Below are 27,615 nucleotides of genomic sequence, written 5' to 3' on the forward strand. Positions count from 1 at the left end.
CATGATGACTCCTTGCTGTCCCCAGTCCACCTGGCCATGCTGCTACTCCAGTTTCAACTGTTCTGCCTGTGATTATTATTATACGACCATGCTGGTCATTTATGAACATTTGAACATCTTGGCCATGTTCTGTTATAATCTCCACCCGGCACAGCCAGAAGAGGACTGGCCACCCCACATAGCCTGGTACCTCTCTAGGTTTCTTCCTAGGTTTTGGCCTTTCTAGGGAGTTTTTCCTAGCCACCGTGCTTCTACACCTGCATTGCTTGCTGTTTGGGGTTTTAGGCTGGGTTTCTGTACAGCACTTTGAGATATCAGCTGATGTACGAAGGGCTATATAAATACATTTGATTTTATTTGATATTTAATCCAGTGTATGCCCAATTTGTTTGAGGAAAATTGTCCATTACATAATGTTGAATCAGTCTTTCCAAATGTGTGGGTGCTTTAAAAAAAACTACATGGAGATTTCAAATCCAATCTGAACAATAAATGGACTCAAACATCTATAAATGTGTAGTTAATTCAAAAGACATTTGAGGATGCATGCTCCACAGCTCATATAGGATGTCTTGCTCCCAGGCAGACTAAATAATTTTTTTGCCCGCTTTGAGGACAATACAGTGCCACTGACACGGACCGCAACCAAAACATGCGGACTCTCCTTCACTGCAGCCGACGTGAGGAAAACATTTAAACGTGTCAACCCTCGGAAGGCTGCAGGCCCAGACGGCATCCCCAGCTGCGCCCTCAGAGCATGCGCAGACCAGCTGGCTGGTGTGTTTACGGACATATTCAATCAATCCCTACCCCAGTCTGTTGTTCCCACATGCTTCAAGAGGGCCACCATTGTTCCTGTTCCCAAGAAAGCTAAGGTAACTGAGCTAAACGACTACCGCCCTGTAGCACTCACTTCCGTCATCATGAAGTGCTTTGAGAGACTAGTCAAGGACCATATCACCTCCACCCTACCTGACACCCTAGACCCACTCCAATTTGCTTACCGCCCAAATAGGTCCACAGACGATGCAATCTCAACCACACTGCACACTGCCCTAACCCATCTGGACAAGAGGAATACCTATGTGAGAATGCTGTTCATCGACTACAGCTCGGCATTTAACACCATAGTGCCCTCCAAGCTCGTCATCAAGCTCGAGACCCTGGGTCTCAACCCCGCCCTGTGCAACTGGGTACTGGACTTCCTGACGGGCCACCCCCAGGTGGTCAGGGTAGGCAACAACATCTCCACCCCGCTGATCCTCAACACTGGGGCCCCACAAGGGTGCGTTCTGAGCCCTCTCCTGTACTCCCTGTTCACCCACGACTGCGTGGCCACGCACGCATCCAACTCAATCATCAAGTTTGCGGACGACACAACAGTGGTAGGCTTGATTACCAACAACGACGAGACGGCCTACAGGGAGGAGGTGAGGGCCCTCGGAGTGTGGTGTCAGGAAAATAACCTCACACTCAACGTCAACAAAATTAAGGAGATGATTGTGGACTTCAGGAAACAGCAGAGGGAACACCCCCCTATCCACATCGATGGAACAGTAGTGGAGAGGGTAGTAAGTTTTAAGTTCCTCGGCGTACACATCACAGACAAACTGAATTGGTCCACCCACACAGACAGCATCATGAAGAAGGCGCAGCAGCGCCTCTTCAACCTCAGGAGGCTGAAGAAATTCGGCTTGTCACCAAAAGCACTCACAAACTTCTACAGATGCACAATCGAGAGCATCCTGTCGGGCTGTATCACCGCCTGGTACGGCAACTGCTCCGCCCACAACCGTAAGGCTCTCCAGAGGGTAGTGAAGTCTACACAACGTATCACCGGGGGCAAACTACCTGCCCTCCAGGACACCTACACCACCCGATGTCACAGGAAGGCCATAAAGATCATCAAGGACAACAACCACCCGAGCCACTGCCTGTTCACCCCACTATCATCCAAAAGGCGAGGTCAGTACAGGTGCATCAAAGCTGGGACCGAGAGACTGAAAAACAGCTTCTATCTCAAGGCCATCAGACTGTTAAACAGCCACCACTAACATTGAGTGGCTGCTGCCAACACACTGACTCAACTCCAGCCACTTTAATAATGGGAATTGATGGGAAATTATGTAAAATATATCACTAGCCACTTTAAACAATGCTACCTAATATAATGTTTACATACCCTACATTATTCATCTCATATGTATACGTATATACTGTACTCTATATCATCTACTGCATCTTTATGTAATACATGTATCACTAGCCACTTTAACTATGCCACTTTGTTTACATACTCATCTCATATGTATATATTGTACTCAATACCATCTACTGTATCTTGCCTATGCCGCTCTGTACCATTACTCATTCATATATCTTTATGTACATATTCTTTATCCCCTTACACTTGTGTCTATAAGGTAGTAGTTTTGGAATTGTTAGCTAGATTACTTGTTGGTTATTACTGCATTGTCGGAACTAGAAGCACAAACATTTTGCTACACTCGCATTAACATCTGCTAACCATGTGTATGTGACAAATAAAATTTGATTTGATTTGAGGCTGTGATCACAGAATGTTTCACTCTGCAGATACTGTGACATTCTTTGTGTGGGTCTAATCAAGACCAATATGTAAAGTAATGAAAACATGTTGCTGTGACATGTTGGGGAGGTAGGAAAATGACCAAATGGTATTACCTTCAGATTATGTAGCCACAATGTTGTGAGAAGGTAATAGTCTAGTCAATAATTACAAATCCATTATGTTGGGGTTGGTTATGCAACGTGTTTGCTGGGAACCTGTTCATGTTGTACATTTCATTTTAGACTGGGGTGACATTTTGTTCTATGGTTATCTGTAACTCTGCTGTGTGAGTAATTATTGATGCGTTCTGCCAGTTTGAAGGCGCTCTGCCTTAGAAGCCAGAAACTTCAGTATGTTGGGCCCTTTAGTTTATTTATTTTTTACCTTTATTTAACTAGGCAAGTCAGTTAAGAACAACTTCTTATTTACAATGACGGCCTAGGAATAGTGGGTTAAACTGCCCTGTTCAGGGGCAGAACGACATATTTTTACTTTGTCAGCTCGGGGATTCAATCTTGCAGCCTTTCGGTTACTAGTCTAACGCTCTAACCACTAGTCTGTAATGGTTCTGTTTGTCAGTGTTGTTCGTCAACTTGTCAATATCCATGGGTTCAGCTCACCCTCTATACCTGTAAATAAATACTTCCAGCTGAATCCTGCCTGACTCCTAATGCCTTCCAGTTAGCACCCCCCTGACAAGAAGGTAGGGTCCACTTTCTCACAACCTACAGTAGGCCTATGAGAATAACATCGCATAATTACAACTAAGCTCCTATACCACCGATGTAGCCAGACAAATTCTATAGGACTCACCATACTCATTACCATCACTGTTCATGAGGTTCAGTTTTTCCGGCCTCTCGCGGATTTTATGCTGTCGACGAATTTTGAGATAAAACTTGCAAAGTAGGCCTAGACTGCTAAACGTTGGCTAGACTCTACCTTTTTCAGATGTCAAGAAATACCCTGTCAATTTATCTTCAACATAACTCGTTTTTACAAAACACAGCAGTGTTTCCGGTGAGAGAATTGAATTAACAGATACAATGTATCAAATTTGAAAGGTCAAGTAAAAGTATATCAACTTCATCACGCAACATCAGGGCCGCGCGGCGTGAACATATCATTTTTACCGCAAGGGGGAGCGCGAGCCACAGAAACAGTTAATTTCATTGGTCAACGCCAAAAGGTGGAAAATACAATTTGTTAAAAATTGTGTTCGATGAAGGTGATAGTCCTGTTTTGAAAAGCATCTACAGGTTGCAGTCAAATAATGCATGATGCAGTGCTTCATCTCAGCCGTCATTTTATTGATATGTATTAGATAGTAATACACATTGTATCACCTCCATAGAATTGGAGGCCTAATTGCAACCACACAAGGATAAAGAGGTATAGGCCTAGCTATCGAAGATTCAACATATGAATAATTAACTTAAACTATTTCATTAACTGTTTTTGTCAATTTCAAGTATCACAACAAATCACTGCAGGCAACTATTAATGATAGGACAAAATCTGATTTTTTTTAAATGTACATTCAAAATGTCCATTAGGGAAATAAAAAATAAAAATCTAGTCTACTTTTGATTCAGCTTTGCTTGCCTAAGCAACAACGTTGCATTGTAGAGTACAGAAATCATTCCTCAAAAGAGCTGCTGAGAAACTAATCATTCACAAATTAATAGGCTGATGAACAGTAGAATTACAGCACTGCATTTTTTCCAATAGACATCAAGGTTTGGAAGTTGATTTGATTTCAGTGCTTAATCACAAGTGCAAAAATGCATATCATTCATTGGCTGAACATTCATACATAAAACAATGTAGGATTTAAAAAACAACAACATACATTTGACCATAACAAACAACAGGAAAATAAAAGGAAAAGCCATTGTAGTCAAAGAAACAGTACTCGTTAAAACAGGGGGTAGATCACTACAGATCTCATCCAAGCCCTTACTGTGGGCATGCCCAAAATGCAACATTTACATAGGAGTAGGAATTCAGTACCAGATAACTTCAATTTAAATATTTTTTTTTATACAACTAATAACTAAAATACAGTACATGCCCCAGTCAGTACCACATCCAGCTGCAGATTACACCAACACCACTTTCCCCTATTGACTTTGTAATAAGTCTCCAACCATACCCAAAACACCCACAATGGCCCTCAGACACTAAGTGTAGACTTTATTGAACGATGGGCTGAAAAAATGCAATCCTTGTGGCTTTGATGCGACTCCCCACAAAGGGCGTTCATTTCTTGTTCTTCTGGCAGTAGTTTGAGTAATTGCCACAGGCCTTCTGCATGTCTGTAAGGAAGGCAGGCACTCCGCTCTGTTGAAACACGGGGAATAGCTGCCTTTGTCAATGAACGTCATGGATAGACTAGCAGAGTAGACACCCAAATGGGACAACAGAGAGGAACTGGCATCCTAACACAAAACATCTGCTTGAGATTAATAGCGTGAATAAAGCCTTCCAATTGAGATAACAGGGCATGCTTTGTGGCATTCATAACTGGCAAGTAGATATAAATGTGAGTAAAAAAAAACATTTTCTTAATTCTATAGTACTCCTTTATTATTACTCTACTATGAATATGTCAGCCATCCCACCAACAGAAAAAGATGAGCTGCTACACTCTTAGAAAAAAGGGTTCCAAAGGGGTTCTTCAGCTGTCCCCATAGAAGAACCATTTTTGATTCCAGATAGGACACATTTTGGTTCCATGTATAGCTCTCTGTGTACAGGATTCTACCTGGAACCAAAAGGGTTCTACCGGGAATCAAAAAGGGTTCTTCAAAGGGTTCTGCTATGGGAACAGCCGAAGAACCCTATTAGGTTTTTAGCACTCAGGTCTGAACTCACCTTGGCTGCCCAGTTCACAAGCCAGGTTGGAATATTACCACCAGGGTTATCAAAGTAATTCATGAAGACTGAAAGAAAATAATGCAAATGTAAATGTCTGTCAATAAAAAGCAAGTGACTTCACAGACAGATCCACAACAGATTCAAGTTCAAAACTGAACAGTTTCCCCTATGGACATTTAAAATGGTACTACAGGGATGAGTTCTGATTGGATCTGGTGTACTCTAGAGTGAGCAGTACCTTTAGTGCCACAGGCACCATCACTCTCCATGGCCACAGTTTGCTTGTAGTCATTCACTCGCTGCACCCCACTCTTCTCTGGTAACGGGGACTGTGGGGAGCTCTTAGCCAGGACCACCCAGATCTTCCTGCTGTCCACGTCAACGTCCCTCCGCTCCCTGACGTACACGTACTGAGGTTTACACTGTTAAAGAAGCCTGGTAGAGATAATATGGTCTAATGTGGTCCACACCCTGTGACTGGATCAGTTACTCCTTGAGAAAATATACTGTCCTGTGTTGTCACCTAAAGAACAATACATTTCTCAAGTTACTCTTAATACTATAAACCATACTTGCTTTCACTTCACCATGTCGGACCCATTGTAAATGTGAAACGGGGAGAGAGAGAAAAGCAAGATTGAGACATTGTGGGTGGGTGAATACATAGAACAGGATTATGTGATATTGTATAGGGAGTATGTATTTAGGAAAGAAAAATTAAAAGCACAGGCCTATTTGCTTTTACTGAGAAACATGATTACCTGATATTATCTACAGGTATTATTTATTTGGACATTTTACTTCATTAAGGATACGTCTCTGTTTGACAGAGGAAAAGGGTATTTCACCTCCCAGTAGATTGCTGAATGACCATCATAGTCCTTCTCATGCAGCTCTGCAAAAAAAAAAAAGGCACACACAAAATAAAGCAGTGCTTACATCATGAAACATCAGTCATCTATTATACTATAGGTATCAGACTATGTCATCATACTATTCATTACATGATTAAATCATACATCTTCTGGAACACTGGCTGCACTTAGGGAAAAAAGGTGCTATCTAGAACTAACAGGGGTTCTTTGAATAAACCCTTTTGGTTCCAGGTAGAACCCCCACAGGGGGTTCTACATGGAACCCCCAAAAGTTCTACCTGGGTCCAAAAAGGGTTCTCATATGGGGACAACCGCAGAACCCTTTTGGAACCCTTTTTTCTAAGAGTGTACAGCGCACATCAAGATACAATCACACGTGCAAACAAAGACACCAACAGCATTTTCAGAATACAGCATATATCCAATTTATTGAAATGGCAATTTTATTCAACAACAAAAAAGCTTGATGGCAGTCAGGAGCTGAAGCCAAGGATGTGTTTCCAATAAAAAGCCCACTCCACTCTCTCACGCAACAAGTCTCTGGGAGAGGCAAATGTGTTACTTCAGTTAGTTATCATTTCCAGGATATCCATAACTCTGTTGTCTCTTCTTGAAAAAGGACAACAGTACAGTATTTGGAAATCCCAAAACAAGATATGGCCAATGATTTAGGCCTACCTTGTTAAGATGGAACCTGTTGGTAACTTCTCAGAGGGTCGGCGAAACAAAAAACTACATTTTCAAGATACAAGCCCTTGAAAGAACGTCTTCAAGTTTGCTTGTTTGTTCACACAGTCTAGGCTTATATGAACATTTGATTAAGCACGTTAATACACAAAGGATACAACAACATTAGCCCATGGCTATACCAGAGTGCTAACTACCCAACTACGACATCAATAGCTACAGTCTATGGCTAAATTCAGGTGGACAGACATGTTACCTGTTGAATACTTTGGGGAGGCAAGAGAGAACAAAAGATGAGAAAAGTTATTAACTGCCAAACGGGCCCTGTGCTCTTGTTGTGATCCTCATGAAAACTGAGATAAAAGGGATTCTTGTTTATGATTGGGATAGAAAACAGGAGTGAATGGAAAAGGATAATGGAAAGGTGATGTTTCAACTATTTTGTGGAGCTCATATTTTAGATAATTACGTAAGAGTTAAAGGGGCTATACATATGAACAATAAAACATGCATAAGTAAGCACCATATAAAACAAGCATTAATATGCAATACCATGTCATCAATACTCAACCAAACTGACAGAATTGAGTTGCTTATGAATGTGTTATGAGTCTTATAAAATGGCCCTTATTAGGGGTTGAGTGCGACAAGAGGTTTGAATGGTAGAAAGTCGATCTAGGGAGAGTTTGCGTAACTTTTTACCTTTGACATATCCATCCCATTGTTTCCGATAGGGCAAGTCCATGTAGACATCAGCACACAGTTCTGGAGTGCAGGTGGCAAGCACTCCAAAGACTTTGTACTCATAAAGTCCAGTTTCCTGTGAACAGCATATGAAAGAAGTTCTCTCTTCCAAATATATACCACATCTACAATGTAACTAATCCCATACCCCAGGGCTCTGATTATTGCCAGTTGGAGAAACATGCAACACCAAAAAATGTGCTGGATTTGCAAAGGATATTATTTCTCCAGAAACTTGAGCTGGGGATAGAGTTAGGGAGGGGGTTTAATAAAAAACAAACATGCATTCTGTGAAAAGGTACTGTCTGAGCATGCGTAAAGTTCTAGACTACAATTTGGCACACCATACCCAACAGACGCAGCACAAAATGCAATATTTGGCATATTTCTGAGGGTACCATTCATCCCACTATCTCTAACCTACAACACCATAATTAAGTTTGCCGATGACACAACAGTGGTAGGCCTGATCGCCGACAACGATGAGACAGCCTATAGGGAGGAAGTCAGGCAGTGTGGTGCCAGGATAACAACCTCTCCCTCAACGTGATCAAGACAAAGGAGATGATTGTGGACTACAGGAAAAGGAGGACCGAGCATGCCCCCATTCTCATCGACAGGGCTGTATTAGAGCAGGTTGAGAGCTTCAAGTTCCTTGGTGTCCACATCACCAACGAACTGTCATGGTCCAAACACACCAAGACAGTCGTGAAGAGGGCATGACAACACCTACTCCCCCTCAGGAGACTGAAAAGAATTGGCATGGGTCCTCAGATCCTCAAAAAGTTCTCCAGCTGCACCATTGAGAGCATCCTGACTGGTTGCATCACCGCCTGGCAACTGCTCGACCTCAGAGTGCAAGGCACTACAGAGGGTAGTGCGTACGGCCCAGTGCATCACTGAGGCAAAGCTTCCTGACATCCAGGACCTCTATACCAGGCGGTATCAGCGGAAGGCCCTCAAAATTGCCAAAGACCCCAGCCACCCTATTAATAGACTGTCCTCTCTGCTACCGCACGGCAAGCGGTCAAAAAGTCTAGGTCCAAAAGGCTTCTTAACAGCTTCTACCCCCAAACAATAAGACTCCCGAACAGCTAACCAAATGGCTACCCGAACTATTTGCACTGACCCCCTCACCCCCCCACATTTTAGGCTGCTGCTACTCTCTGTTTATTATCTATGTACAGTCACTTTACCTCTACCTACATGTACATATTACCTCAATTACCTCGACTAACCTGTGCCCCTGCACATTGACTTTGTACCGGTACCCCCTGTATATAGCCTCGTTACTGTGATTGTTGCTCTTTAATTATTTGTTATTTTTCTATTTTCTATACTATTAATACTATTTTCTAGTATTTTTTTTATTGTTTACGTCAATTTATTTAGTAAATACTTTCTTAACACTTGTTTTTTTCTTAAAACTGCATTGTTGGTTAAGGGCTTGTAGGTAAGCATTTCACTCTACACCTGTTGAATTCGGCACGTGACAAATAACATTTGATAATTTGATTTGGATTTTTCTTTTAAACCTAGCATAAAAAGGAATCCTTGTACCTGTGTGGGCAAATATAGTCAAAATGTTTGCCTTGGGGTAAGTTGAGCATTATTGAAGTGTTTTCTTTCCAGGCATAATGCAAGGCATTATTGCTGGGATATGAGTTAGCAACAGGGCCTGGCCTATGTATTTTTTTTAAATGAGGTACAAAGTGTTTTTTTAGGTGTTAAGCCTTAAAATGACTGAAATACAAAAAAGCTTTCGTAATTGTGTTGAATTGCGGAGGTAAGTTGTGCCAAAGGGCCACTTTTTTGGACAAGCTACAGTATGCTTTCTAAACTAATGTTTACATTAATTCTCAATGTCTCAACTTACCCCACTCTCCCCTAGCCTACTCAATCATCAATATGACGTTTAAAACACTTTAGTTGATGATAACGACATCCGCATTTTGCCAGTGGGCCTGTTGCTCGAGTCTAACGCAGGCTACTCACAAAATATTCTATGCTATTTCATGTAAATGTCCTTTTCGACGTGAAAATAATACAACGTATGAAACGTCAAAATAGTCCACGTGCGAGCACGTCCAACAGATCGATGCCAGTGCGTCATTCAATCACGCCAATCGGCATAATCACAATGAATAAACTATTGCTTCGCCAGCTAACGACGCTAACCGCCGATAAGCTAACACAGCAGTTTTCACTTTCTATTCCTGTCTCAAAACATTCATTTAAATATACCTTGTCATACAGCCGGTAGATTTTGACACCCATAGTCTCTGTGAAAAACTCCCATCCCCCCTCCAACTGAGGTTTATCTAATTCCTTCCATGCCTCCAGAAATTCCTCATCTGTAAAGTGCAGCGACATGTTTTCAAACTGTGCTCTGACATTTGATCATGTGATCTAGGACTCCGTGGTGCGCTTCAGACGCCGTGCGTGCGCTGAAGTGCGTCAGTCGTTCCAGTGATATACTTAGAATCACTATCTATTTATTTTTGTGATTGAAATTGTATTTTGTATTTAAACTGTGTGTGTGGTTAATAACTATCTGCACTGTAATGTTTTTGGAATGCTCCTTTGTCTATCCCACCTCCAAATGGAAGTGCCATCCAAGGAACATTTTAATTTGGAAGCACTGACCATCTCCAATTACAATAGAGAGGAAACATAATCTGTAATGCTTTGTGTTCTGCTGGTGCCCTGTCTCAGTTGCTTGTTGATGATTATTCTGCGGTTAACCACTCCCATTCCATTCAGAAATCCCAAAACTGTAGTCTATTTCAAATATAGGATAAGCTACATCTGGTGGTTTTAATAAAATATATCAATGCCTTTTAGGAACTTCCAGAGGTAGAACCCTGGATCTGTGGTTTAGCATCCTTTGCACTCTTCAGGCGATTTCAGCATTTACATATGCCACTGATTGAAGGTAGGCCCAAATGATAATCACTCTAAAATATGTCACTCTATAAGTGCCTGTGAGGGATAGTTTAGAGATATGTCATATTACTAAAATCAGTTTTCCAGCCGGACAGTATATGGTCCAGCTAAGGGTTGTGGAAGAGCCATGATTTCCCATTGTGGCAATGGGAAATCATGGCTCTTCCACAACCCTTAGCTGTCTCTTTTTGGGATGGGATTTACTGCAGGAAGGAAAGGACAAGACAACACCCCGTATCACATTACTATGTATCAGATCTGTCTTGGGGAACACTTGTGTTACAGGCAGTAGGCATATCCCATCCACAGGACCTGGTGGCTGCCATTGGATCACAGGCATAGCATGGGTGTGTGACAGCATGAATTTCCAGACACATAGGTCCTATGAACCATGGTCCCAGTTTGATAGACCATATGTCAATCATCTTAGAGAGTCCCTTGTTTTAATTAAAAATAACCAAACATGAAGATATGTGCATGGATATTATTGTAGGCTCAAGTGTGTGTGTTTGTATGTTGTATGTGTTTGTATGTTTGTGTGTGTGTATATTTGTTTGTAATGATGTGATAATATTGTAATATGTCAACTGCTATAACTCATCTTCATATTAGCCAACATTTGCTTCAAAGGCCTAATGCGCAGTTCTAGGCTATATAAATGTGTCTGGACATCCCAACAGCTGTGCTTCATGTTGGCCCTGCCTTAGTCAAAAGAGGTTAAAAGGTCCCCCCTCCTCTGAAGCCAAGATAATAATAAAAACCTGTGGCCCGCTTTTGGTTCACCCCACCCCCATAGCCACCGATATTCTACAAACGTGCTTGCAATGCAAGAAGATGGCAGTCAAACAGTCGTTTTCTTACACAGGAGGAAACGCACAGGGGACATCCGATGAATGGGAGTCCAATTCCAACACAGCGTTTACGGTGCGAGCTGTAGACTGGCTGAGCGAAGTGGAGAGTGAAACTGGTGGACCTACACATTGAATCTGGTTTATAATTGAATGTACACAAAGACGGAGGGGAGTCCCACTTGTGTCGGCTTTTGAAAGTATACGGAGTTACTGGAATACAAAAGCGTATTACAGTCCATGTTTTATTCATCGATGGGCAAAAACACATTTTAAACGGTGCGGGCATGGAAAATGCGTGCAAGGTAAGTTTAAACACTTCGTTAGACACTTATCGAACATGCTGATTTGTTTCTTCATCACACAATATTCACTGTGTGTTTATCGGAAGTTGGTCCACGCGTAAAACTCGATCTCTCCAACTCAAATACTTTTCCTCATACATGATATGTTCCCTTTTATGTAATCATTACAACAACTTGAAATAACGTGTTTATATATGGTAGGTAGACTATGCATGTGGCACAGCTAAGGCTACAGTATTTTCCATTACTAACTTTCTAGACGCATTGGAATTCAATTCAAACATAACACCCCTTACAGAAAAACCGCATGATTTTACATGTGTAAAATCACATAATTTCACATTAAATTGTACTTGTGGAATCATGTGAAAATTTGTTTTTGTAAAATTTCACATATGTAGTTTCATGTTATCTATCACATGTTGCTTTACTTGTTGTCGCATGTTATCACATTAACTTCACATACTATCACATGTGATCACATGAAAACATGTGTTTTTGGAACACTTCAACATGTTCACATGTGAAATGAATGTATGTTTTCTATCAGGGACCTCATCAACAAAGGTTACTATAATAAAGGACTAGGCCTATTACAATAAATAGGCTATAAGTTAAATATATTCCATATAGAATATCAATTGCAAAAGGTCTACAATTTTGCACTAGGCCTATTAGAGTAATACATTTCTAAGATGTTATGACATGGACTAATGTTTTATAACAAGCATCTTGAATTACATTTTTTATTATATTTTCTAAGTTTGCGGACATGGAGAAAGAATGACTGCTTGTGAAATTGCTGATGATTTTGAGGCTGCTCGGATTACACAGAGTAGTTTGTAATGCCATCTCCCAAGCTCTCCAGGGAATGTGACAGCTTGTGCAAGGTTGAGTGGTTCTGCGTCATTCAGCCAATTTCTGACTTTGTTGGGCCAGAGGCTAGCATTGTGCAAGGAGGTTGCCTGGAGTTACTAAGTGCCAAATGAAGGCTCATGTCTTAAGCTGTCAACAATTCCGACTGAGGCCATGTGCATGCACATAATAGCTACTTAAATTATTGTTTAGGCCTATTTTATTATGTCCAGTGAGGCTACAATTGGGCAACATGTTGAGGAACATATGGATTTTGAAACTCCCTTCAGTATGACATAACAAATTATATATTTCTTCACATAGATTGGGACACGCTGACAGAACAACCTCAGGATATAAAAAGTGAAGACCCATCTGTGGTTAAAGTGAGGATCCATCTGTGGTTGGAAAGAAGCAAAACTTTGATGCTGGATCCTGCGATGCCAGAGGAACCCAGTAAAGACACCATGACAGTGCCAGCAGCCCCAGAAAGAGCTGTCATGGAGAAGGCCAACATCAATGACCACACTCCGACTGTGACTATAGTAGCTATCCCTTTGATCACTGAAATCCAACTGAATGCGGCCACAGGTGGTGCAGAACTCTCCTGCTATCGTTGCACAGTGCCGTTTGGCGTGGTCATTCTCATTGCCGGTATCGTGGTCACTTCTGTGGCCTACAGCTTCAACTCACATGGGTCCACCATCTCCTACTTTGGGCTGGTGCTACTATCTGTTGGACTGGTGCTATTGGCGCTAAGTGCGGTCTGCTGGAAGATGAGACTTGAGAAAAAGAAGGAGAGGCGGAGGGAAAGCCAAACTGCACTGGTTGCAAACCAGAGGAGCATCTTTGCATGAAGGGAAAGACTGATCATCAGGAGAAAAATAAGTCTGTGATATGTTTGGGTGCGAGAGGAAACAGAGGTAGTGGTTAATTTGAAAGCGGAGTGGAGACTGTATCCAGATGTTTTCATGACTGACCAACATCTATGTGGTGGGTCGTTGCCCTGCAAAGCTTTGACCTCAGACTATCTCTAGGCTAAGCAAGTCAAAACGTCTTAGCTTTCATGAAGTTGTTGGGTTTTTAATCTGTCAAACAGACTGGTCACATCTGGGAAGCTGGGCAGACAGCCAAACTGAATGTATCAAAATTAAGACAAATTACCACTGTACAAAGCAATGGAGAGGATGTTTCCCATTAATCTACTGTTGCATCTGGTGTCTTAGATTTACTGGGAGGGATAGTGGTCTGAAAGGAGGGGGACATGGGAAAATCCAGAACAATGAATCATGCTTCATTTACCATGTTTTAGGCATAACATCTCTCATAAAGTCTGATTGTTCCTTTTCATTTCACACAGAATTATGTTAAATTACCTGACATGGGAATATGGTACTTACAGTGAGGGGGGAAAGTATTTGATCCCCTGCTGATTTTGTATGTTGGCCCACTGACAAAGAAATGATCAGTCTATAATTTTAATGGTAGGTTTATTTGAACTGTGAGAGACAGAATAACAACAAAAAAATCCAGAAAAACACATGTCAAAAATGTTATAAATTGATTTGCATTTTAATGAGGGAAATAAGTATTTGACCCCTCTGCTAAACATGACTTAGTACTTGGTGGCAAAACCCTTGTTGGCAATTTCTTGTAGTTGTCAGACGTTTCTTGTAGTTGGCCACCAGGTTTGCACACATCTCAGGAGGGATTTTGTCCCCCTCCTCTTTGCAGATCTTCTCCAAGTCATTACGGTTTTGAGGCTAACATTTGGAAACTCGAACCTTCAGCTCCCTAAACAGATTTTCTATGGGATTAAGGTCTGGAGACTGGCTAGGCCACTCCAGGACCTTAATGTGCTTCTTCTTGAGCCACTCCTTTGTTGCCTTAGCCATGTGTTTTGGGTCATTGTCATGCTGGAATACCCATCGACGATACATTTTCAATGCCCTGGCTGAGGGAAGAAGGTTCTCACCCAAGATTTGACGGTACATGACCCCATCCATCGTCCCTTTGATGCGGTGAAGTTGTCCTGTCCCCTTAGTAGAAAAACACCCCCAAAGCATAATGTTTCCACCTCCATGTTTGACGGTGGGGATGGTGTTCTTGGGGTCATAGGCAGCATTCCTCCTCCTCCAAACACGGCGAGTTGAGTTGATGCCAACGAGCTCCATTTTGGTCTCATCTGACCACAACACTTTCACCCAGTTGTCCTCTGAATCATTCAGATGTTCATTGGCAAACTTCAGACGGGCATGTATATGTGCTTTCTTGAGCAGGGGGACCTTGCGGGCGCTGCAGGATTTCAGTCCTTCACGGCGTAGTGTGTTTCCAATTGTTTTCTTGGTGACTATGGTCCCAGTTGCCTTGAGATCATTGACAAGATCCTCCCGTGTAGTTCTCAGCAGATTCCTCACCGTTATCATGATCATGGAGCCCCAGGCCGAGGGAGATTGACAGTTCTTTTGTTTCTTCCATTTGCGAATAATCGCACCAACTTTTGTCACCTTCTCAGCAAGCTGCTTGGCGATGGTCTTGTAGCCCATTCCAGCCTTGTGTAGGTCTACAATCTTGTCCCTGACACCATTGGAGAGCTCTTTGGTCTTGGCCATGGTGGAGAGTTTGGAATCTGATTGATTGCTTCTGTGGACAGGTGTCTTTTATATATACTCCCTTTAAGAGTGTGCTCCTAATCTCAGCTCGTTACCTGTATAAAAGACACCTGGGAGCCAGAAATCTTTCTGATTGAGAGGGGGTCAAATACTTATTTCCCTCATTAAAATGCAAATCAATTTATAACATTTTTGACATGCGTTTTTCTGGATTTGTTTGTTGTTATTCTGTCTCTCATGGTTCAAATAAACCCACCATTAAAATTATAGACGGATAATTTCTTTGTCAGTGGGGACACGTACAAAATTAGCAGGGGATCAAATAATTCCCCCCCTGACTGTACATGTTAATATGTAATGATATATATTGGAATTATGGGGACACAAAAAAGTGTTGTTTTTGTTTGATGTTTATTATCATATTCTCTGAAACAAGTCGAGCTCAGAGATAAAGTCAATTAGATGTAACACAGTAATTATTGATAGTACCTATGATGTACCTATTATGTTATAGGTAGTATTGCATTATGAGGGAATATGCTTATTGACTAAATGTAACTTACATCGAATTAACCTTTATTAACTATTCTCTGTAAGCACTTTGTTCCACACCATGAACATGGTGTTCTATGTAACTATGACGACACGGTTCTTTGGAATTACTAGCATCTTGCCACAGTCTTGTTGTCACTACAGTACTTGCCAATGTCAGTAAATGTATTTCATATGTTGAGCGATATGAAATGTTCTCATATTTTATTCCACTTTAATATAATCATTTTTATGTATGACTTCTCTGTTAACAGTACATCAATTGTTAATAGGTTATAGTGAGGTTTAATAAACTCTCATCCATATTTAAACATTTCATTTGTGTCCGTTTTCATGATCCAAAGGTTCACTATGTATGTATTCTGAAGAGAACAGCTGATATATAGGGGAGAAGTCGAAGTGTTCCATGAGATAGTCTGGCTCATATCAGCTATTAGCTTGACATATCAAATTAAATGATCTTTCTGTTTAACACAACCACACATGGTCTATTTCAGCTTTGGGTTTTTTTAATGACTGAAATGACATAATAGAATGTCTCTCACTTAATGTATTTGTCAAAGAAGAAAGAGTAGGGCATAACTGCTAAAAGCAGATAAGTGGTGTGACTTGAACATTCAATAGTGAATTGAAGGAAGTGTGTCGTTCTCTCCTGATGTACACCACTAAGTCCAACTCCTTATCCTGGGGTTCCATTGTGTATTCAACCTCATGCACTTGTTCTGCCCTTTGTTGATTGTTTAAACTGCTTTGAGGGCAGGTTTGCCTAGGATTACATTTCATTAATCTGCAGTGAATGAAATGTGTTCGTGATAAGGATAATAAATATTGTTTATGTATTATATAAATAAGTTACATTATTAATATCTACTTAATATTGTTTTCTAATATTACAATGTATTAACTATTTGTTGTTGTTTTGTACCTCTGTCAGGATCAAATTATGTAGCTGCCAAAGGTGACATCACTGTATACTTTGACAGCTGAGAAATCACTTCCACCGTTTCTTCCACTATATAGTAAAGTCCAAATAATCTACATAACAGTGCTCAGTTGGCCAACATAATCAATACTTCATTCTACCTTCCAATACATACATTCCCAAAGGTAAAAGGAAGTTGAACTCTCCTGTTTGACTTGGTTTAAAATAGCACAGACTCGGAGGTATATTTATAGGCAGCATTTGCGTTGCTATCTGTCCCTGTGACACCAGACACTACAACTAAATGGTTTGCTTGCGTCAGAGGAGCACCTACAACACACTTTGTCACTTTTGAGGGCGAACCTTACCCCACGCATAGGGAAGCTCCCATATAGGGGGAGAATGGAGTCATTCAGACACCTGACTCTGAGACCAACTGTTAATCACGTAGTAAGATGTGTTCCTTTTCCGCATGACAGGTTACCAGCAGCTAGGGCTAAGAAGCAGTGAAGTTGGAAAAAAGGGGTGACCTGATATGGGATTTAACAGGTGCTCTCCACAACCGTACCCTCTTTCTGAATTTGGTGTACGTCACTTTTTTTTGTTCCAGGGACTGCCAAGCAGATAATTATGTTTATGAATAAGACAAAAGTGAGATTGGATCAAATGATTTGAATTGAATAGAAGAAGCCCATAATGGCTAGCTGTTACAAGCCAGAATGGGATGAGCACAATTAAAAGTAATGAGGCCAACATTACAGGGATCCTTTTCAGTCAGTTACCTCCAATCAAATACTTGATAAAAATAACAGAGAAGCATGACTAAAACATAAACAGCTTGAAATAATCCAAATATCTGGTACCAGAGGAGCAAAGGGCTTATTTGTTACAGCTTCTATTTCAAATGACGTCCAATCAATGACCTTGGTTGACCTGGAATATGAGGTCAATGTTTTTGAAATATTTTTTTCATCGTTGCTTGTGAGCTCACCCTGTTATCATTAGGCTGTTAGGGCTGTTGGTGTAAAGGAAGACACATTCTCACATTTTGTGTCTGCACACAAATAAGACTGCCCATGTTCTTGTACAGTCCAGCCCAAATGGAAAAACAGCTAACCATATCCTAATAATTGTGGATTGTTCACTTGAAAACAGTGTTACAAATATTCACTTCAAGAGATATGTTGCTGTTATGAATATTAGAACTGGGTTTCTGATCAATGTGAAACTGTCATTTGAAGTATTCTGTGGTCAGAGCTTCTGATATGCCCAAACCATTGTAAATTCATTTTGAGGTGACTTTTAAGTTGCTCTACGGGGCTGGTGGGTTAAAGAGATGGAGAGTGACTGTTTAGTTGCTCTACAAGGGCTGGTGGGTTAAAAAGCTGGGGAGTGATTGTTTAGTTGCTCTACCAGGGCTGGTGGGTTAAAGAGATGGAGAGTGACTGTTTAGTTGCTCTACAAGGGCTGGTGGGTTAAAGAGATGGAGAGTGACTGTTTAGTTGCTCTACAAGGGCTGGTGGGTTAAAGAGATGGAGAGTGACTGTTTAGTTGCTCTACCAGGGCTGGTGGGTTAAAGAGATGGAGAGTGACTGTTTAGTTGCTCTACTGGTGGGTTAAAGAGGGGCTGGTGGGTTAAAGAGATGGAGAGTGACTTGTCTTTGTTTAATGGTCAGGCGTAGTTGGGTGGGTTGTCTATGTTAGTTTTTCTATATTTCTATTTCTGTGTTTGCCTGAATGGTTCTTGCTGTCTACTGATTGAAACCAAGAGGTAACCTTTTCCATTGTGTTTTTGTAGGTGGTTATTTCCCAGTCTTTGTGTCTGCACCAGACAGAACTGTTTAGGTTTCACTTATTTTAGTGTTCCGTTTGTGGCTATTATTAAATAAGATTAACACTAACCCGCTGGCTGGTCCTCCTCCTTCTTCCCAAGAGTTAAACCAGAAGGACCAAGCAGGCGTGGTTAGTTGACCTCCTGGACCAATCTGGACTATGCTTGGGAGGAGATAGACAGGTGGTGCCGGTCGAAGAGATCGGAGCCCGCCTGGGACTGTTTAGTTTATGTTGGAGGCTACAGGGAGTGTGTGAAGGCAGGCATAGATGCGCGCTCCCCGAGTTAAAGGGGCGTCGACTGGTCAAACCGTGTTTGCGGTGGAGCGCACGGTGTCCCCAGTACGCGTTTGGCCCGGTGCGCTACATCCCAGCTCCTCGGCTCGGCCCGGGCTGAGTGGGCATCGGGCAGGTTAAGAGATGGGAGTAGCTGTTTAGTTTGCTCTACAGGGGCTGAGGTGGGTTGAAGGCTGGGCCTGCACGGTCCGATCTATCCGGTGCCACCTCCACGCACCAGCCCTCCGGTGGCAGCCCCCGCACCAGGCTGTCTCTCCGTCTTCTCCCTACAGGTGCTCCCCGCCTGTCCAGTGCTGTCAGAGCCTTCCTCTTCTCCTGAGCTGCCAGAGTCGCCCGTCTGTCCTGGAGCCGCCAGAGTCGCCCGTCTGTCCTGAGCCGCCAGAGTCGCCCGTCTGTCCTGAGCCGCCAGAGTCGCCTCGTCTGTCCTGAGCCGCCAGAGTCGCCCGTCTGTCCTGAGCCGCCAGAGTCGCCTGCCTGTCCTGAGCCGCCAGAGTCGCCCGCCTGTCCTGAGCCGCCAGAGTCGCCCGTCTGTCCTGAGCCGCCAGAGTCGCCCGTCTGTCCTGAGCCGCCAGAGCCGCCCGGCCTGTCCTTGAGCCGCCAGGAGCGCCTGCCTGTCCTGAGCCGCCAGAGTCGCCCGTCTGTCCTGAGCCGCCAGAGTCGCCCGTCTGTCCTGAGCCGCCAGCTCTACAAGGGCTGGTGGGTTAAAGAGATGGAGAGTGACTGTTTAGTTGCTCTACAAGGGCTGGTGGGTTAAAGAGATGGAGAGTGACTGTTTAGTTGCTCTACCAGGGCTGGTGGGTTAAAGAGATGGAGAGTGACTGTTTAGTTGCTCTACAAGGGCTGGTGGGTTAAAGAGATGGAGAGTGACTGTTTAGTTGCTCTACAAGGGCTGGTGGGTTAAAGAGATGGAGAGTGACTGTTTAGTTGCTCTACGGGGCTGGTGGGTTAAAGAGATGGAGAGTGACTGTTTAGTTGCTCTACGGGGCTGGTGGGTTAAAGAGATGGGGAGTGACTGTTTAATTGCTCTACGGGGCTGGTGGGTTAAAGATTGACTGTTTATTGCTCTACAAGGGCTGGTGGGTTAAAGAGAAGGGTCTGTTACAAGGGTCTGTTAAAGAGCTGGGGAGTGACTGTTTAGTTGCTCTACAAGGGCCGGAGGGTTAAAGAGCTGGAGAGTGCGTCAGCCACCTTTCCCCTGGAGGATTGGCCCATGTCACTACTTCCTCTGTAAACTCACCCCACCTGACACTCAGTGACCATGGGCACAGGCCAGCTGATGCAGGAAACAATAGGCAGCTAGCCTGCTTATCAGACACAACCCTCCCATTTCTTGAACGTGAGCAGTTCTTTGATGGTTGTGTCAGTGGATACAACAAAAGTGGAACCTTGGCAATCAGGAGAGAGTTTTGATTAGATTGTTGCAGTAGTCGCTTGTAAGAATGCTTGCCTTCCCAAATATTCACTGTCAGAAATATTTGCTCACTTGGAGTTTCAAAGTTTTAAGCTTGTGCCTCTGCTGAATTTCAACATTGGCCCATGTTTTTGATAACTGAAAGAGCAACCACTGAAACACTGCTAAACTCCATGTATTGGTTCAGCCCTTCAAAAAATTCCAATCTATATTTCAAGCGCCTCATCAAGCAATGTTTTCTTCCTGCTCCTTTTGAAAGGTACTAAGTGCACACCCTCCAAGATAAATAAATGGCTTATCAAAAAGTATTTCAAGGCAATAGCTAACCACAATTTTGGTGGTAGTTCTCTTAAACAAATTATTATTGTGATAGCTGGGAGAGGATCTTTATAATGAGTGGACCAAGATGCAGCGTGGTATGGTTCCATCCTCTTGATTAGTTAGTGAAACTCAAAGAAAACAAGAAGACGCAAAACGAAACATGACGCTCAGGTAGTGCTCACAGACAACTTTACATAGACAAGATCCCACAAAACACAAAGGGGAAATGGCTGCCTAAATATGATCCCCAATCAGAGACAACGATAAACAGCTGCCTCTGATTGGGAACCATACCAGGCCAACATAGAAATATAAATCACCTAGATTACCCACCCTAGTCACACCCCGACCTAACCAACATAGAGAATAAAAAGCTTTCTATGGTCAGGGAGTGACAGGGTAAACATAATAATAACTTTTTATTGGAAGAAATCCAGACTACATCCATTATCCAAGAAGCACATTTTACCTTAAAAGGAACAGAAAAGCCACTATGGCATTCACAACAGTTATCTTCACTGGCACTGCCCAAGACTGTCTTTTCTTTCATGCTGTGCCAACAGCTCTCAAAGAGGTGTCTGAAGTGCTGCCTGCCCCGCTGCCTCTGGGGTCCTAACCCATGGCATGTCCTCATTCCCATGCACACTGGAGGTAAAGCCCTTCCTGACAAACTCAACAACTCAGAGGGATAGAGGATGCACTGGATCGCCATTAAATCTCAGTTCAACCCAAAATTTCCCACTGTTGTTTAAAAAAAAAAACTTAAGCACTGCTTTTTAAAGCCTTTTTAAAACTGTAAAGTTCTTCACCCTCTTGTATCTGGCAGTTTAACTTGAGTTTTGAATCTTGATTCAACTTGACATGAACAACTCTCAGCAGAGTAAAATAAGTCTGAACAGCAAACAACGCAAGATCAATAGACACTGTGACGTTATTGAGTCTGGACATTGTGTAGAACCTTGGAAGGGTGGTGGGTCAGGGCCTCTAGAAACAATTATTTTTGTTTTGTATTATTTCCCTATATTCTTATTTAGACTACAGGGCTCTCTTCAACCATAAGAAAATGCCATCTTGACTGATACAATCTTGACGATTGAAGCAGCTGCAGCTCCCCCAATGCCCAACAACAACCAACTGTTGAACTAGCACATTCATCTTCTAATCGATTGTGCTGTGTAGTATTTTACCTCTTGTCTCCTTGTAGCCAGCCACCCTTCTGTCTCTCTCCCCACAGACTTCCTAATTCAACCAAGGAGTGTACTACTAACAGGGTTTTCCCTTTGTTTCTCTTCCCTCATCAAGACCTCTCTCAAACATAGTGAGCCTCAACCAGCTGCCTGCTGGTAAAGGGTGAAAATGATTCCCATCATGCAACAAAGACGGAAGGACGTCAAAACGGCACAAAGGGAAACCACAAAAGTGACATCCTATCGTGACTGAACTGTTGACTCTGTCAAGCATGAAGATACATGTAATCCATTTGTCTGAAAAGAGGAATGAGAACAGACATGGTCAGAGTTTGGTTTCACTGTGATACATAATACAGGATAGTTGGCCGAATTCCTGTTGAACCATGGTGTATGTTGTATCTTGTGATTTACAATGCATTGCAAAAAGCTTAGAGAGATAAGTAATATGAACAAGGCAGTGACGGATATGTTATTCATGGTCAATATGTTGGCTCAATGTTGATCTTGAAAGAAGTTCTCACCCTGAAACAATCTAATCCTTGTACCCTTGTTGGAACAACAGAGGAACAATCACTCCTGTCATGGTGTAAAAGACCAACAGGGCTGTTTCATGTCAATCTCTTGACACCAACAGGAAAAAAGCGACTTCCACAGTGTTTACCAACTCTGCCTCAGGAAATCTGTTTGTAATCTGCAAATTGTCCTTTGAAACCAGGGATTGGGAAACAGCTGTAATTGAAGAGTTATCTATTAATCAGTGTTTATTTTTTGCACTTCCACCTTAATTAAAGTGTGTGTGTGTGTATTTGTGTGTGTGTGTATTTGTGTGCACACACGTGAGTGTGTGCATGCATGTATGCAAATGCTCATTACAGAAGTATTTGAGAAAATACACAATGCAGATTAAAACTGCACCCCCTCATTGATCAAATAATAGACAATATGCCAAAGTACATGTGCTGCAAAAGGATATATATTTTAAAATCACAAAACAGTGGATAAAAACTCAATGATTAATATGTCTCCTGTGTCTAGCATATCAGTTTACTGTAAAGAAACATTGTGGACAGTGAGTTCATGCTGGAAGACCTCAAGTGCAATTGGTTAAACTGCAATAATACATGCAAGGTGTTCACTCTTTCCAGTACCATATTCTTGTATGTGTGCCAAGAAACATCTTGGCAAGCATGGCCAGTCTTTTTCCCCTAAGTAAATTAACTAAATAATTGGAATGGTTCAGGGAGGAAATGACAAGGTGTGTCTGACACAGCTGCAGAGGTCATTTAACAAACACAATGATGTCATGGGAAGTAGCTTCTTCACAGCACTTGGTTTCCTTTCATCTGAACAGCTGAGCTACTTTGTAAAAGGTTGGATTTTCCTCTATAGGCGTTCAAAAACTCCATTGCATAGATATTTTTGAATGGTAAGTAGAAACTTCTACTTCTGCTGTTGGTTAGGTTACCACCTTGATATTCCTCAACAGATAAACTAATACAGTTATGCTATAAATGTATTGATCTTTGGGGGGAAATGAAAAAATATTGAGGGAATCATCTAAATGCTTCATCCTTGAATGCATTAATGGAGACCAAGACAGAAATATATATTTATTTACCTTCTTCTGCCCTTATGTGACATGAAGTGAAAGCCCAGAGGCTCTCCTATTTGCCACGCTCTGTCAGGTAACTTTCACACCCAGAAGCTATGGCCCCATAAACCAGCTTGGGAGCCTAGGACTTGGTCAGACCTGGTCACACAGAGCGCAACAAGGGAATGTGGCCCAGCTGAGAGTAGTGGGACCCCAGCTCCAAGCACCACCTAATCTTGAACAAGTGTGAATAGGTTACTGTGGGAATCAGTGGGGGAGAGTTTAATGTGGTCTCGGGGTGTAAATCGGCATGCTTTTGATCAGCTCTGGACGTTCTTCTGAGCGCTGCCTCGGGAAGAAAACAGCAGCATTTCTGATGACGTATGCAGGACAATGGAGAGGGGACACAGTCAGGGCATCTGTTTTGTAGTGCCCCAATGACTTATTACTGAGGCCAATGGGACCCACGCATAAATCTGAGCTCCTCTGAAGCTGCAAGGCGAAAGAGTCTCTTTGATGCTAAGTGAGATTTAAAGCAAATAAAACAAGTCAACAATGCATTAGACGGAGAAAGAAAACCCTTCGACAGCTCTCTGTCCTCCTGAGTATGTAGAACATTGCTATAGGTTGCAATGTGTTCTGAGACATATGGCCAGAGAAGAGTGTTACAAAGGATTACACAGGCTTCATATAGAGTAAAACAGTTCATTGAAATCCTATTACTCCATATTACATACAGTACATGTCTAAGTAGGCTACAGATGAAGGATCTTAATTTGAGCCAGTTTACTACAGCAGGAAATTAATTCTGAAGGAACAGGAAACGTGCATTATAATGTGTGGATTATAATTAATGTAAATGTTTTGTAGGGGTTGATACATTTTCTGTTAGGGCAAATCATGCATATAAAGTCTGATATTTTCAAGTGGAAATGACAAACTTTAGAATCCTTTTAAAACCTTGAATACACTACAGTTTGCATTTCCTCCTGTGCAGGAAAATTCTCAGCAACAAAAGAGTGATCAAATTAAAATCCTACAGCTGTAATTTAGTGCTGTCTAAAAACCATTTCAATGATTCATGTGGTGTTTTGGTAAGGGTCTTTACGAGTGTCACATACTCTCCATGCGGTTTAACACCACTGTAAAAGCACTCCTCTCCCAGGCTGGGCTTTAAATGTAAGTCACATGGTACACAGACGGGTCGTGCTTTGTGGGGTCCTTGACTAGAGGAAACCATGAGCTCTGGGAGGAGCAGGTTCCCACACCCAGAAGAAGAGACGGAGGACAGGCTAACACAAACAGTCCGCCTTTCAGGAAGGAAAAGGCTCCCTTTAGGCCTTTATCAGATCTGCGAGCGCCTCAGTCCGTCAGTCGCCCGCCAGCTGCTGTCCCCCCGAGAGGTACGGCTCCACCCTGGTCCAATTTAATGGTCCCTTTACTCTGAAATAATCAGTCATCATAATGCACTACTAATATATCAGGCTAGCTGCTAGGTCACTCCCTTATTTGGGTCTGAGGACACAGTGCATACAGAGGTAAAGTGTGGAACTAGTCAACTAGTCAACATTTCATGAATGCAGGCTAATGGCAACACTATCAGATAGGGCTAGACCGGCAGTGCAATATGTGATGACCTGTGCACGGTGGTCTACACCCTCTCTCACTTGTTCAGGAAGGTCTGGCCAACGGGATACAGCAATGTGGTAACAATTACTATAGAATGAACAAAATAACAGATGTGTGGGTAAGTTAGGTTTACCACACCACACATGGATTCCTTCCCGTTCAGGTCTAATTTCCTGATCAAACAAGTTATACTATTCATAAAAACAATTCTGAAGGAAATAAACACAACACGAAACAAATCCTCAACCCCCTGGTTCCTCAGTCTAGATCCCCTCTACTCTCGGTGCCCATGGACCAATATGTCTCTCCTGTGGTATTCGTACACATTGCGGCCGAACAGGAGCTGCCCTCAGCTGTCTTTTGATTGCATAACCCTGCCTCTTTGCTTACCTCATGGAACATCTCTGGAGTAACTCATGGAGACTGAAGACACAAAGAACAGGGACACGTTCACAACATCTGCTGGCTTCAGCACCTCATGACTGTGTATGCCGCTTGGACAACTCTGAGTGAGTAATAGTTCCCTTATGTCCAGTAAAGGGGGCTGTGTGTACATTGATCTTTTTTCTAAACTTACTAAACCCTTATGAAAAGGAACCGGATGGGGAACGGTATATTTAATGGGGGAAGGAAACTTTGAAACTTCAGTTTAGTTCCACCTTTTAGCAACAAATGTTTTCTTGGTTGACTCCTCCATTCTTTAGATAGAAACAGATCTCAGCAACAGTCATGTAGGATAGGGACTGGGAGTAGATGATATCCCACTAATGTCATAGGGAAACCTTTGCCACATCGAGGAGGTCTTGATTTAATGGGTTTTTGCAAGAAATTGATACGCTAATGCAGAATTAGCACTCTGGTTTTTAAAAAATGATTTAAAAAAGCCTGGGCCTGAAACTTCTGCAATTTTGTTTTACTGGCATGGCTAAACTCTCCAAACTTGTATAAAATATATTTTACATTTGTTAGTAGTAGAAAGAACACAGTGTACTCCAGTGTCCACCGATTGAATATCATTATTACCAGATCTGTAAAACAGAGCATTTAAACCTCAAATGTAAACGTGCTTCCTTTTGATTCACGTCAGTTAAGTTGTAACAACTTTCTACATTTGGCGCACCCTCATGGTTGCCCACAGAGACACCATGGCAACAAAGACAAGAGTGCTTGAATACATACATGTCAAGGCAAAGGTCTATGCTGTTCAGTATTTGAACGTGAAGCTAGTATAGGTGAGAAAAGCTCTTGGGGCCCTGTAGTGTCAATTTATCACATTGTGTTGGATTGCAGAGAAGGAGGGATCTTTTGAATGTGTATGTCTTGGAACTCATTTGTTGTGGACTTGGAGGGGTGAGGGTGGGGGGTCAGGATATGTCTGATGGAGGGAGGGACACCACCAAGTATTAGTGGCATGCTGGGAAAATAAACAAACAAACATTGAGCAGAGTTGTGTCTCTTTCCCTTGGAGGTAAAGTCTTTGTGCTCTAGCAGAAAGTGAGGCTTTTGTTAACAGAAAAGTCAAAGAAAAGACTAACTCCCCTAGCGCCCTCAGACATCTACACACAGAAAGGCTCCATCCAGACAGAGACGACAGATGGGAAGGCCCAAGGTCCTCCGGGAGGTTTCTCTACATATCCTTTCTCCCCAGCTCTCTCAGGGCGTCTGTCTACTTCCAGTCCCGTGGAGACGGCTGGACACCCTGGCACCAGGTCTGGAGCTGGGAAAGATCGCCGGCCCAGATGTAAACAGGAGAGAGTCCCCACCCATGGGCATTGGACATACAGACAAACCTGACATATCCTCTCCTGTAATCACTTCCAAAGAACTCAACAAAAACATCCCTCAGTTTTTCCTTCAACCCAATGTCAATGTGCTATTTTGTGTTTAGTAATCTTGAAAATGAAGCTATATGGATTGCAACGCACAAAGTCAACTTATTGATTCTGCAAAGACCTTACCAATATTAATCCATACCCACAATGTCATCTCATTGCCAAAATTGACCATTTCCCAGAAGGAAATTCTGGCCTCCAAAAATAAGGTTGGAGGCCTTGGAGGATGTTTGCTAAAAAAATGCAGATTGAAAATGTTCTGCATTTCAATCCACAAACAGACAGGCTGACTGTATTAATGCTGAGGCCTCCACACAAGGGCGTAGCCTTTTCCAGATGCTCATTTTGGGAATTTGACCAGATTAACAAGTGATGACGAACTGACTGACGTACAGAGGACTGTCAGAGGACATGGTTGCTCAATGAGGACCGTTTACTCAAAGACAGAGAAGGCATTAGTCTTCTTCATAAGCATTCATGAAATATTGTGCTGATTGTCCTTCAGAGGCCAAAATAACCCACTAGTTTTAAATCAATGTCCAAATTAACAGTTAGATCATGACATGTTGGTGTGGCTATGAAAAATCTTTGTAACCTTTGACATTGGTCACAAGAACATTAAAAACGTATTAAAGGCATGACAATCCAGTTCTGTTATGAAGTAACAGTGAATCCTAACTAAGCCTCTGATGTTATTT

General features: G+C 42.3%; 2 protein-coding genes across 2 annotated transcripts; one reads left to right on the forward strand and one right to left on the reverse strand.

Moving 5' to 3' along the window:
- Window positions 1–3,879: 3,879 nt before the first annotated feature.
- Window positions 3,880–10,186, reverse strand: LOC112215390 (phosphatidylcholine transfer protein). The gene is made up of 6 exons (XM_042327700.1): window positions 10,021–10,186; window positions 7,735–7,852; window positions 6,286–6,365; window positions 5,709–5,880; window positions 5,468–5,535; window positions 3,880–4,933 (listed from the first exon to the last, which is right to left on the reverse strand). Exons 1-6 carry the CDS (start codon window positions 10,147–10,149, stop codon window positions 4,853–4,855), a joined length of 648 nt encoding a protein of 215 aa, XP_042183634.1. The 5' UTR covers window positions 10,150–10,186; the 3' UTR covers window positions 3,880–4,852.
- Window positions 10,187–13,170: 2,984 nt separating this feature from the next.
- LOC112259241 (transmembrane protein 100) lies at window positions 13,171–13,587 on the forward strand. The gene has a single exon (XM_024433977.1). It carries the CDS (start codon window positions 13,171–13,173, stop codon window positions 13,585–13,587), a length of 417 nt encoding a protein of 138 aa, XP_024289745.1.
- Window positions 13,588–27,615: the final 14,028 nt, after the last annotated feature.

This window comes from Oncorhynchus tshawytscha, linkage group LG09, assembly GCF_018296145.1.
Source record: "Oncorhynchus tshawytscha isolate Ot180627B linkage group LG09, Otsh_v2.0, whole genome shotgun sequence".
Taxonomy (NCBI): Eukaryota; Metazoa; Chordata; class Actinopteri; order Salmoniformes; family Salmonidae; genus Oncorhynchus; species Oncorhynchus tshawytscha.

Coding starts and splice junctions, on each gene's coding strand:
- LOC112259241 (XM_024433977.1), top strand. CDS start 13,171: ATGCCAGAGGAACCCAGTAAAGACACCATGACAGTGCCAGCAGCCCCA.
- LOC112215390 (XM_042327700.1), bottom strand. CDS start 10,149: ATGTCGCTGCACTTTACAGATGAGGAATTTCTGGAGGCATGGAAGGAA. Junction 7,853..10,020: donor TCTACCGGCTGTATGACAAG/GTATATTTAAAT, acceptor TGCTGTTCACAG/GAAACTGGACTTTATGAGTA. Junction 6,366..7,734: donor ATGGGATGGATATGTCAAAG/GTAAAAAGTTAC, acceptor TTTTTTTTGCAG/AGCTGCATGAGAAGGACTAT.